We start from the raw sequence: 13,923 nt of genomic DNA, 5'->3' as shown, positions 1-13,923 counted from the left end.
CAGAGCGTGGCCCACGGCTGTTGTTTGGCCAGTCAGGAGCAGAAACAGAAATTGCTGACCGAAACCGCCTGACTGAAATTCACTAACGTTCCGCAATGATAATGGAACGTAAATCGTAAGCAATATAACTTGGTCTTCCAAATTTTGTTTTTGTCCTCCGAAACAGAGGTACGGCACTTGACAATTCCTGTCCCCGGCTGCCGACCGAGCCCCATGGAGCGGGGTGGACGCCCACCGTGTCCAGCGCCTGCTCCAACAGCATCTCCTCCGAGGTGGACAGCTTGAGCGAGGACCGTTGGGTGAGCGAGAGCAGTGACGACTGGCGGCTCAGGGTCGCCTTGAGCCGACGCCAGCGGCCGGCGCCGGCCGCCGGCGTCGCTCCGTTCTCTGTCCCCGGCCGGGCGCCGATCGCCTCCGCCCCCTCCGGTCGCGGGGGGCCGGGCTCAGCCGACAGCGATCCGCGCCTGGAGCAGAGCCGGGCGTCAAGGGTCGCGGCCGACACACCAGGCGCCAGCGGCGGTCACTGACAGCAGGCCGCGTGGAGGAGCTGCGTACTCCCGTCCAGTCAGCTCAGGGCAAAGTGGGCCTCGGCAGGAATCGATGCAGAAGACGCCGCTACCAGTCGGTGTCCAAACTCAACAGATAATGCACCACGGTCGGTTTACTTGATAAGCGATTACAAGGGTAGCCGCAGTCAGTCCCTGTCCGAGTCGCAATCACGAGAGAAATCGGTCATCAATTTGTTTTCATGCAGCTTGGAAACCTGAGATGCATGCGGACCCCCCCCCCCCCCCCCCCTCTCACCTCGCCCCATTCTCAGAATATGATTGATGCACTTGAACGCAGTGGACTCTGAGCTATCGTGGTTTCTCCATCCTTGTATGACTTAAAAACACAGGTATTCACACAATGATATTGAAAATGACTGAAAAAGTGACATTTACTTGGACGAATACATTTGAAGCAAAATACCAACGCCAAAGAAACAAGAGCTATTCGCCAGAAAGCGAAACATGCAGTAAAATCAGACACAAACTACAGGCTAAACACAGGAAACTTATTTTCAGCCGCACCGTCAAATTGTGTTACATAAGCATAACCCGGCTCCGAGGAGCAGGTTTTACCAGGGTTCGGGATCCTCCATGCCGGAGGCGATCTCCAGGTCAGTCGCCAGGGAACCACGGCCACGCCTATCCTGCAATGCTGAAACAACGCAGCAAACATCAGCTCACATGTAATGGTGACAAACCACCTAAACAAACGTCTAGGTATTTCATATGCTATGGCCTTCGACATTAGATCTGCAATGGCTTTTTCCAGTTCGCGGGGTGTTCGATAATATCTATTGGTGCTTACAATTGCAGTAAACGGCCGCAATATGATCGATTATATGTCCACATGTCAAAACATGATTTGATCCATCACCTCCGCCATACCATTCGTTTTGCCGGGATAACATTACATTGGACTAACATTTGGTGAAACCGCACCGAGCATTAATCTGTTTGAAGCGATGACTTGTTGCGGGCTGCAGAGAATTAGGCGAATGTGTGAAATGGCGATCGTCTGCGGTCACCGAAAGTTCACTGGTCATTGATAAACTTACGTGAACCTATCGAGGTAATGGACCGAGCGCTTGGAAATATTCTGTGGTGAGAGTGCCTAACCTTTTAGATCGTCGCCTGCCTCTGGAGCGGTTTCACTAACTGAGACTTTTGACTGTCCGTCAGCCAATGACCGGAATGTGTAGCTGTCCAGCCATTGGCCGGTAGCGTATAGCAGGTGATAGACGAGTCCTTCGTGGCGTCGCTGTAAGGAGGGAACAACTTGTTACAGACGAAGAGGAATCGCGGAATATTTCCAATTTAAGTGTGGTGAAATTTAAGTACTGACGTCAAAAATGTGTCGTTACCCCTCTGCATAGGAAAGTAAAATGTATTACACCAAATCCAGCCTCATGGTCCTGATAGAATTAATAGGTCTGGAGCAACAGTATATATATATATATATATATATATATATATATATATATATATATATATATATACATATATATATACATATATATATATATATATATATATACATATACATATATATGTATATATATACACATACATATATATACACACACACATATAAATATAAATATATACATATATATATATATATATATATATATATATATATATATATATATATATATTTACATATGCACATGCATATGTACACATTATATACATACAAATATATGCATATGCATATTTCAAACGCGGGCATTCTTCAGCAAACGCACAAAATGCAAGCAATGGATTCAGACAACAAACGTCGCGCAATACAACATTAAAAGAGCATCACGCAATGCTCCCGAGCCGCATTACATCTAACAGTGCATTTGTACATACCCGCAGGATGCATGTTTTATAAAAAGCGACCTTGTGTCGGCGATTTCCGTATGATGTGCCTCAGCAGAGTGGATGCCGAATGGAGTGTTTCTGGTCGTTTTTTATCTCGTGTGTGCTCGTTAAAGCGTTCCCGGACGCTACATTCTGTCTCGCCAATGTGGGTGTAAGGGGCGGGGGGGGGGGGGGGGGCGGTTGGCGATTGCATAGGTGGAAGGCAACGAGGAACACGACATTTTTTGCGCGACACTTTCCCAAGAACCGCGCGATGCACGAATGGCATGGCCATTTCCCGGCTGGGCAGAGTGGTGGGCCGAGCGCTGAGGCGGTCAGTTGTGCAGCTAATGCTTTAACTCTCTCCCAGGTAGCGCGTCGTGGCAAACCTGACGCTTTAATCGCTGAAGGCACCTTCCTTGATAGAGTATCGTCTGTGAACGGAAGGCTGATGTATGTGGCGCGTCTGTAGGATCGTGACTAATCGGAAGACTGCTGCAACATGCACGCCTCGACTTCTTGTGTTCCGATGACTTGGAGGGGACGCTCTTGATGCAGGCATACGAGCCGAGTATGGAACAGACCATCTGATAACATTAGAACTAACGTTAACAGAGCTACCACGAGATGGAGGGGGGGGGGTCTTTTCACGCTAAAAATATTTCTGTTGAAAGACGGTGCATATGTTGATTTACTTCAGAATGAAATCTGTCAAATGTCCAGCAGTACTCAGTTCCCTTACATGCTGAAGAGTTCTTAACTGATAACATGCTGAGTTCGTTATATCTGGTAAGCTGTTCGTTAAAGTTCTCATGAATATTACAGCAAGACTAATTTTGTGTGCGGTGTTCTAAAAAAAGTACTCGAGACGAACAAGAGAGAAAGCTAGCCAGACAAATAAATGGCGGCGTTGAATATCTGTTCGGCCAAAATGAAGATGTGATTTTGGCGACCAGTCTGGCTGAGTAAAGGACGTTACTGTGCAATAATGCAGGCAAATAAAGCTAAATGGTGTGCTGTTGCGGTCCAGCGACATGTGGCACGACTTCGGTGAAAAGCAAGTAAATACTTGGCATTAGAGGAGCGCCAGCACGCAAGGGAATTTATTTCGGGGATTGAGACGTCACAGGATATTATAACAGTCCGACAAAATATCACCTCTCAGCTGAACAAACAATTCAAAAACCGATCGAAAAAAATTCGATAAAACGGACACCCACAAGGTATATCTAAGAGATGTGAAACTAAGACACTGTCGAAGACCAGCGAGTACATTCGTATGGGGTTTTGAACTAAAATAGCCATCTTGAAGGCCTTTCGGTGCAGTTAACAGCCCCGCCCTTCCTAAGACCGAACCCCCTCCAGTTAAGGAGCAGCACGCCCGCGAACATGCAGAGCATTTCGGAGAGATTATTTCAAAGTTACCTTGCCACTCATGACGCCATGATGACGTCATTCAAATCTACCAGTCCATTAGCCATGCGGCGATCAAGATCGAGAAAAACACAATGGTCGATTAGTTCCTATCTGACGGGCGTGAGCACGATTTCAAGACGTAACGGCCATCAATTGACTCTCAGTCGATGCTACGCAAGACACAATGACGACTGAGGAGCATATTTAGTAAGCAGAGGAATTGTGTTCTCTAGAGCAGTCGTTTCCACTTCTCACATCGACGACAGCTCCAGTGCTAGCCAGCATCCGCTGGAGGCTTGGAAGCGTTTCATGTCGCTGAAGAACTCAAAGCTCGTCAACCTGTTTGTCGTACAGCTCACGTCCACGCTGCAATGCAGTGTGCGGACACACGTCCGAGACGTTTGACCCTTTCTGGGACCTGAGCCTGCCGACTCCGTCCATGACGGCTCCTGTGCGCGTGCATAGCTGCTTTGGCATTTTTACTAAGGTGGCGATGCTTGATGGAGAAGAAAACCCACGTGCTCCATGTGCCAGAGGCGCCAAAAGTGCTCCAAAAACTTCCAGATGCAGAGGCTTCCACGCATCCTTGTAGTGCACCTGGGACGGTTATTACTGCAGCCAGAGCAGAACATGCATAAGCTCAACAGCACTGTGAACTTCCCCGCCTTCTGGACCTATCGTATCGGGAGACCGGGAGGTATCACTCTGCCGTATCGGGAGACTGAATTCACAAACTGTACGGCGTAACACAGCATTCTGGCGTGGCGCACCCGGGCCACCGCGCGGCACACTGTGCACCTCCCTGTTTGGGAGCCGGGCACGGGTGCGACCCCAGAGTCCAGCCCATCCGCATGTGCCGCGTCAACAACTGCGAAGCGTACATGCTACTTTTTGAGCTGGCCGGTCACTGACCTGGAGCTGACCTGAACGCCAGCACTCGAAGGAGTTTGAGAAGACTCCCCACGTAGCACTGCGGCCACTTCTGTACTTATAGGCATGACCACCCGAATGTGGAAAAAGGGAAAGCCGAATCTTCAGTTGCGTGGTGTGAAATGTAATCACATGTCATATGCAGTGTGTTGTGATGTATTCTGTGATCGTCTTCGCCGAAATGTACATTCTGTTTTTTATGAAACCAGGGTTCCTGGCGTCTTGAGTAAGGTGCTTCAATACTTAACATGCTTTTGCATTTTACAAAATATTACATAACGGTCTGAAAAAAATTATTAAGAGCGTTCTTGCCGGCCGGGATACCAGTCGAGTTCTTGTTACCTGTTTGTATCGGCTATAAAATGTTAGTCTTGTTATTGTTAATCTATTAACTGACAATAGAATGCTAATCTATTGGCTTTAGAAAGGCCACCTCCGAAAAAGGCGCTTCATATGGACTAGTTGTTAATGACGACACATTTTTTATGATGGCAAGCTTTGACCTTTTTAAGCATTTTAATTTCACCTTCTATGCCTGGAATAGACGCCAGAAGCTACCGCGAGATCAATTCTACCTGAATTTCGTAGTCGATAAACTTAAAAAATTGTGCTAAACGACCCCATGAAATAAACCACCGGGCTTTTCACTTAACAATGGTCCGAGGAGCTCTTTCGCGATCGATAGAGCTTGGTGGCTTTGTAACAATCTGTATCTGTGTTGTACAGAGATTTCCAGGACTCCACGAACGCAGGTTGTTAGTAGAAATTGATCTTCAATTTGTACCAACACGGCAAGGGCCTACTTGACTAAAGATGTTCAACACTCAGTCATACCAGATTAGTGATACAAATTATGTAACGTCGTTCTGAGCATGCGCTAGCAAATCCTAGCAACACGAGCCTTTGACGCCAGACATTGCGGTCTCCGTAGGCCGCGCGGCGTCGGCTACTCTGCTACCGCTATTCTGTGACCAACGGGTGGACGAAAATGATGACACATCTGAGACAGCACCTTTGAACGTGGGCATTAAATCTTATAGTTAGAAAGTATTCCGGACCTATATTTCACCAGTGCGATTTTCATACTGATAAAAATTAAATGCCTTTTACAGCACCGCGAAGTGATGCCGGAATCTGGTGATGGACTGGAAGAGGAAAGGACGTGTCTCTATTTTTCGTGCTGCTGTGAATGTTACTGCCCAGAGAACGGCCTCGAAGTTGTGAAAAAACACGCCCAGTCTTACCTTTGAACAGTAAAATTCGATTTTGAAAGACATTCTGAACCATTATTTTACGACAGTCGTTCTCATGCGCACGGCGCTCACCGCCTGGTGTTACTTGCAGTGGCCAATGCTGTTCGGCTTTACGGAAGCTGCAGCCCAGGCTATCGCTGTCCTTGCTCCCGAAACTGCGGGCGCGCAGGCTCACACCTTTCGATGTAATTTGTTTCACTAGTCGTTTCTGCTAGAAAATGAACGTTCTCAGGCGAAAATGGCATGATCTCGTTCATTTTTTTAAAAATCTCATTCCGACCCACCCTATTCAACATCGATGATACCCCCTATTTCTTTCCGGGGAAGGAGCCCCTTGAGAAGAACACTAGGGGGCGCATTATTGTTCCCGGTCAAGGGTAGAAGGGCAATTCCGTTCCATTGCGGGGTGTCTTCCGGCGGCCACTCTTCTGGCGACATGGGGCGGGGGTCCCCTGGCCGATCCGGAGGCCCTTAAAGGGATGCATCACATCACATTGGTACCCTCGCTGACGCGGGAGGCCTTCTGACCCGCACGGTTGACCCCGCATTGACGCAGGAGCCCTCATTGACGTACCAGTATCCCTGATCACCGCAGGTAGTCCAATAATCGACACATGGACTCCAGTTTGGCTTGACGAGTCCAAGCTGGAATTAGGTTGGGGGGGGGGGGGGGGGCGTTCGGGACTGGGGGCCCCGACCGGCACACGACCCCAGCATAGCCTCAATGCAAACACTCATCATAAGTTTTCATGTTTCCTTTCATTGTAAGAGAGCAGGGAGCCTCGATCAACGTCAGAGGCCCTCTGTCATTCGGGGTTCCGTCGTCATCCTTGTTGAGCAAATCTTCCCCTGACCGACTTGGTGACACGGAATACCCTGTCATACCCTGTGGGCCCTTGAACGACACACGAGCCCCGCATTGTTACAGGGGCTACGACCAATGTAAATCGCGGACCCGGAATCGCCCCTGTTTGGGAAATGGTGGTGATGCACGCTGGTGTGCCATAACTTTGGTCATGTTAGCGGAAATTCTATAGGTTGACAAGCGCTACAGAGCATCGTTTGTTTCCTTGCCATGACACGTTTTGCTCTTGAGAAAACGGGAGTAGGAGCCTACACACACACACACAAGGCTTCACCTTTGTTGCCTGGATTGACATGCCACAGATCATGCCGACCGAGGGGGTCCCGTGTATGGTTCAGTAAACCAAGGGCTGTGTGTTACTATCATGGCGTACATAATTCCCTACGTCTCCCAAAGTTTTGGCATATGCAATTATGCTGATCGACGATGCCTAGATCTACTTCACTGACCACAATGACCTCATTTGTCCTACGGAAGGCCAATTGCCCTGATATTTCATATGTTCAGTGAATGAAGTTGTCCAAATAAGTTTTTGTGTGAGAATGCTGGCTCCCGGTCAGACCCAGCATGACTGGCTTATGGCACATGACAGTGCACGAAGCGCGCTGCCGTCGCCAGTCTCACCTGGACAATTCGCAAATGGTCTGTATGTGTCGCCTGGCTTATGGCACATCACAGCGCACGCAGCACGCTGCCGTCGCCAGTCTCACCTGGACAGCTCGCAGGTGGTCTGTGTGCCGCCTGGCTTATGGCACATCATAGCGCACGAAGCGCGCTGCCGTTGCCAGTCTCACCTGGACAGCTCGCAGGTGGTCTGTGTGCGCCGCCATCATGGCAGCCCGGTCGCCCATGCGCTGGACGGCGCCCAGCAGGTTGGCGTTGCGGCGCTCTCGCCACAGCCGATCCTGGTCGGAGGGGGTCCAGGGCCGAGACGCCCACCATCGGCCGAAGCACTGGCTCGATCCGTCCTCCGAACACCTGCAAAATGCGTTCATCCATGCTGACGCGCTGCATGGGGCTACATGGCTCTTAAGTCATATCAGAGCTCCAAAGCCATGTGATGTTTGGCGTGAGCGCCAGGCCTGTGCTCACCTCCATACAGAATCGGTGACGGATACAGAATCAGCCGTTTTCCAACCACACAGCCAATCGCAACGCCACGTTACTGTCATGTCACAAGAATACATACAACTGTCGTGTCATGAAAAGAATACTGAACTGTTGGTGGCGGTGGCAGAAAGCGGCGAAGCTAATGAAATTCGTAGACTCGACACGATGTGCTTTCATGCAGTAAAACGTCTACGCCCAGCTCCGTGATATATACGACCTGTTTTGCGTCATTGACGAGGAAACAATGTGCTGTAGGTTTCAAGTATATTGACGGAGTACCAAGAGCAGATCCAGAGCGGGAGGCACGGGGTCATCCCCCCGTGGGCCCCGAAGGGTCCCATGGGCTCCAAAAGGACCCATAGCCGACCGAACAGACGTAGTTTTTTCTACACAAAACGTAACCACATTGGACGTCATTTGGCTTGACGACGACCAACAACAGTCGCAAGCGAAAGTGTGAAGCGAAGCAGGAAAGGAAACTAAGCAGAACTGAAGGACCCATGAGCAGACAAAAATTATTCTTCACTGATTGATAGGGTGATGACGGTTTCAAAGCCTCATTACGCTTTCTTGTCAGGCCCTACGCTGCTGTTGGGACGCCACCTGCTCATGCCTTGGCACTATTGATCGTTCAGGGACAAAAGGGAAAGGAAAGGGAAAGGGACAGTCTCTAGTCTCTAGACGTTTTTACCGGGACCCCAGATGACGGGGTTCACTCAATTGCTCACAAGCTCTTCAAATTAGCACCGGGCTCTCTCCAGTCGCTCGGACGGCCTCGTGCTGTTGCTGAAGCCCATATAACGTGAGGCGCCGAGCCACTCAGTCCCCAGGGGCCTCCTACATTGATCTAAAGCTCTTACCGTTCGATCTAGCTTGTGGGGGACCATTCACTCCTACCGGGGCCCTTTCTGGTAGCCCGCCCGGGCACTCTTGACGGCACAGAGGCATCAATTCATGCACATTGGTCTTCGATAATTCCCTTTTGCTAAGAGGAACCTGTGCTCCGGCCGGGGTCCTGTATGTCAGCCTTTCGGGGCACTCCCGATCGTTCAGGGGCCCACCACGTCTGTCTTGGGTGCTTCTCGTCGGCCCTGAGGACCCTCTACGTGTTGACGGAGGCCTCCTTGTTGGCCTGCCGCGGCATCCGTGAAAGCTCAGGTTCCGTTCCTTTTGGCCTTGGTGCCTTAGCCTTAGAGCAGCAGTCGGATATGCGCCGATGACTTTTTACGTGCAAGTGTCGAACATAATTTTACATGCCGCCGACGTCGTATGTGACATTTCCAGTAGTTACTGAATTTGTGACACCTTTATGCTGGTTCATCAGGTTCTCATGGCAGTTAAATGTTAGGACATTGCGTACTCCATCATAACATATAAAACAAAACCTCCGCATCATGATCACATCGACCAGCCGGCCATATGTCAAGAAGCTAGAGATCATTTTCGTGCTTTACTTTAAGTGCAATGAGCAGCTAACTTTAGCTAAATTTGTCATTTTTTAATGATCTGGAGAAAATGAATACGCTCCACAAATGTGCATACGTATAGCACGGCCAATTTTCTAGATCTGCACACTGTAAGAACGGTTTCTGTGAAAAACAAAACAGTCCACTCAGAATCTTAAAATTGAATGGCCGTTATGCAAGTACTATTTTTCGGGGCGGAGGGCTAGGCTCTAGGGGCCCACAATGTTGCGTGCTTCTCCCCCTTGACAAAATCCTGGATCCGCCCCTAAATAGAACGAAAACTGTCTAAATGCTAACTGAGGAATGTGACTCCAGCGACGCAAATACAATGTCAGTTCCACAAATTCAAAAACCGAGGGATAATAGGCATACTGTGCCACCGGCACGTGAAAATATCTTCAATTCGAAGGTAAAAAAAAAACATCGGGGAGCGCAGTTTCTGCTGCCTGGGATGATGCTATCATAAAAGGGAGACGCGACGCACGTCAACGCGCACCCTTTTGTGGCGCGCCGGGGGCAGCAGGAGCCGCATGAGCGATCAGGGGTTATGGCACAGCCGAGTTTCGAACACGGGCCCCGCGTGAGAGCCAAAGGCACTAGCCACTCGGCTATTTCGCCATCACGCCATGACGCCTCAGTGACTTGAATGGCCTGTCACTAACTAAAAATATGTGCGGGTTCCTTGTTCAGATTTCCATGCGTTAGCCGTTAAAGTGTAAATCAAAATTATCATTTCGGCGAATAGCTTGTTTTCGCAACGTTAAAGCATTAGCGCATCAAGTTTTTGTGTGCCCATAATCGGTTGCGCATGTGCGTATCGTCAAACTTTACTTTGCTCCCCCTTCAGTCCTGCCCTGAAAATTTGCATTTGTCCGATCACGAACATTTTCACTGCTGGTGCTGCTGAGTCACCCACATTTCTATCTGCTTAACGGTAGCGGATACGACTGAAGGCATCGTCCGATGTTAAGTGTGTATTGCTTCTGAACTTCATCCGAGTTCAAAATTTAAAACAAACGCGGGCCAACGGGGTGACGAACCGTTCCCATTGTCTGCGCTGACCTGAAATGCGGCCTGGGGCGCAGCAGGTCATGGGCAGAGAGGGGCATCGCGGGTAACACGGGCCCCTGCTGTTACAAAAGGCAGCAGGGAGCCTAATCCCGCCAAAATCACCGAAAATTGACCCACCGGACTTAGCTGCCAGACGAGGCCCTCAGAGGGACACAGGGCGTGGAGGACGGCGGCACGGCCCTGGGTTGACATTCGTCTGATCGCATACCTTCTCGGCGCACATTGTCAGCACGGACGTACGTTGCAATTACCTGCTTGTGGTCCCGTCTCAAAAAGACATAGTCTTCCCAGTGAGCGTATGGGCGCATAGTACAGAGTTCGGTTATCTCCATTGTTCGCTGCTGCACGTCTGTGTGCGGCAGCGCAAACCAGATCAACTTGAAACAGCTCCAGTCAATTCTAATTGTTTGCACGAGAGTAACGTCAGGCCGTCGGAAGTTTGACCCTATTTCCGACCTGATACGCCAAAACTCAGCCTTGAATGTGAGACGGCTCGCATGTTACCAAAACATGGCCGTTCTTCATAAGATCATCATAACGGGACAACCATCAGCATTAGCAAATACAATCAGCACAAACGTCGACACGACAGGAGGACGCGACCGCCAGTCACGCAACATCAGGCTACCTACGGCGCGTCAGAACAGCGGCAAACGGTAGTTTATTGATCGGGCTCCGGTCCACTACAGACTCCTGCCACACTGTGTGAGGGCTCATAACCACTCATGCTTTGCTGCCACAGTGAAGTCAAAATTTTTACATGCCATTGGGTCGTGCACACGCATTTATAATTGATGTAAGATGTGCGTGCCTTTTGTTAAATGAATCAGCGCTTCTGTACCCAGGGACGCTTAAGGCATGACGTAGCACAGTTATAGCCAAATGTGTATTTTATCTGTTAATAGAATGCATGATACATTGGAATGTGCTACGGCGTGAATACAAACATACATACACAGCAAACACCGGTCCCATCCCTGGTGCGGCAAGCCCTCTACCCTGGGCATCTGACACAGGATCGACACAGGACCCGTCTCTGGCGCAAAAGGAGCCCTTACCGGCGCAGAGGGTTCAGTCACTGGCAACGAGACACCAATGCGGCATATCGGCCTTGGTTGAAACGGTGTGGAGGAACCTTCATTGGAAGCTCTGACTGGTACAGGCCACTGTCTTATTGTGAGTGAGAACACTTGCATTGTCCTTTCTCATGTCTCCTTGCAATGTCAAGAGGGGCCGGAAACACGTAAGAGGCCTTTTGACAGGGGTTCCGCTCCGGTCCCTATTAAGCCAGTGTGTCCCTGGCCGACTTGGGGCTCACTGCCAATGCAGAATACAGACAACAATACTTCGGAGACATTGTAGTTTGTGAACCTCTGGTAAGCACAGGGACCCTTCACTGTTTTGGGGGTCTGACCAATGCTAGAGGTTTTTGGTTTACATTTGCAGGCCCCGGCCCTGTCCCTTCTTGAGGAAGGGACCCCAGGATCCAGACCGGCCAAGGACAGACTATTTAGCATCGGTGGTCTCCGCCAACTAACTGACATAGCAACTCTCAGATTCAGGGACCCCCAATCAGTATAAGAGGTCCTTCGACTGCCTTTAGAGGGGTAAGCTTTCTCTCAGGTCCATCCGTACGTCCCTCGGCCAGCCCTTCGGACTTTCCGATTGGATTATATTTCGGACCCTTGATTGTCAGCCTCTCGGGGCCCAAAGAGCCCCTCGGTATCTAAGGACCTCAGCCCGGTTACGTGTCCCTGTGTCACCGATGGTGGCTCCCTTAAATTATTGTCAGAGTCAAAGTAGATGTCAAAGGAATTGTGTGCCCCGGGAATTTGACGCGACTTGAGATGAAATTGTGAAGCCCTTTTGCAGTGCTTTCCTGGAATTGGGCACCAATAAAAAAGACAGGCCACGATGCCCCATGTGACGCCTTTCGACGCCTTCGCGGAAGAGGGCGACCAAGGAATTTGACAGGGCGGAAAGCACAAAAATTGTGCTGTCCCTGATTTCAGCGGCCCTTAGAAACCAAAATGCTGGGGTTTTAAAGGACTCATTTGGGCTTGACACCTCTAAAAAATAGAGGTTACAGTACCCAAAATTGATAAGTTTTAGGGATGACTAGCCATGTGGGCAAACCTCAACACCTGACTCTGGATTTTGTTCATGGGGAGGTACAAGCATTATGGTGCACCCTGGAATTTGGTGTCTACAAAATGAATGTTTTGAGGCCCTTTACTGCACCCCTGAAATTAGGCATCTCTGGAAAATAACTATGACATCCTGAGATGCGGGTTTGTGGTGCCACTTTGCCAAACAGTGAAGAAGTTGATCTGGAATTTTGTCAGGCTCAAAGATGCAGAAATTCCTCTTGAAAACATAAACCATGGTCCCCTGAAATTAAGGTCTGGGAACCCCTTCAGCATGATATTTTTGTACCTCCAACAATCATTTTATATAATCCAGGAGCAATGTCACCACACCATTGCATAAAATATATTTCCTAGCCTCAGAGGCTAGTACTTCTGGAACAAGACCAAGAGCTCCTTAAAATATCTGCCTTCCCCAGACTCCTAGGGGGCAGGCAGCATCATTTGTGGGCATATATAGTGTCAGTCATGTACATAATATTGTCTTTGAACTAAAGCAAGATGAAAAATTGCTGCATCACATTTTTCAAACAGATACTAACACCCACCTGCCATCCTGTGCTCATCCTCAAGAGATAAACTCTTAGGATGTGCACGGGTTGAAATATTGAGGACTGTCAAAATAACTATTGTTAAGCACCACAACACTGCTCAGTCAGTACTATACCTCCTAGTTTACTGAAGGCTGTTTTTGCAAAATAAGAATATTGAACTCATGATACTAAAAGACCAGGACCTAAAAACCTTTCTCTTCTATTGAGTTTAAGTCACATCCACAGAATAAAGTAGGAAAAATTTCCCAAGAAATGTGTCTGGGGAATAAGATGGGTTTGGTTCATGGGCTCACGCCACCTCCTCCGCCCCCCCCCCCCCCCCCCCCCCGCCCACCAATAAAGATGCAATGCTCTAACCCATATCCACAGTGATTACCCACTTGTGTATGCCTGCTAGTATTGGCTGCACAATAATTATTAATAACATCGTCAACAGATCATCAAACAGCAAGACAACCTAAGAACATTTTATTGCATGTTGAAGGAGATCATCTCTGAAGCACAGCCTAGATTAGACTTACCATTGTCCAGAGACAGACATTTGCTCGATGGAGCTGATAATTCGTTCGACACCAATGTAACACGACTTGCAGACTCCACCTCGTTTCGAGCGAATAAGACGCTTTTGTAGGACGATTTTGATAATAGCTAACGCACGACCAAGGGAATAACCGAGGTCATCATCACTGGCACACTATCGTTCCAATCTGACAGC

The 13,923-nt window shown here is 49.1% G+C and overlaps 1 protein-coding gene across 1 annotated transcript in view; it reads right to left on the bottom strand.

Annotated features, from left to right (window-relative positions):
- Positions 1 to 13,923, bottom strand: part of LOC119094541 (filaggrin) — a 19,326-nt gene extending 5,403 nt beyond the window's left edge. The window contains exons 1-4 of the mRNA XM_037217601.1: positions 13,730 to 13,923; positions 7,655 to 7,838; positions 1,708 to 1,809; positions 236 to 337 (exon numbers count right to left, since the gene is read on the bottom strand). Of these exons, the coding sequence (XP_037073496.1) occupies positions 236 to 337; positions 1,708 to 1,809; positions 7,655 to 7,838; positions 13,730 to 13,749 (408 nt within the window). The 5' untranslated portion in view covers positions 13,750 to 13,923. The remainder of the gene's footprint in view (positions 1 to 235; positions 338 to 1,707; positions 1,810 to 7,654; positions 7,839 to 13,729) is intronic.

The sequence above is a fragment of the Pollicipes pollicipes genome, unplaced genomic scaffold (genome assembly GCF_011947565.3).
Source record: "Pollicipes pollicipes isolate AB1234 unplaced genomic scaffold, Ppol_2.1 Scaffold_4002;HRSCAF=4701_pilon_pilon_pilon, whole genome shotgun sequence".
In the NCBI taxonomy this organism is placed as follows: Eukaryota; Metazoa; Arthropoda; class Thecostraca; order Pollicipedomorpha; family Pollicipedidae; genus Pollicipes; species Pollicipes pollicipes.
Note: the sequence above shows the minus strand (reverse complement) of the source record. Positions and strands in the feature narration are given on the sequence as shown.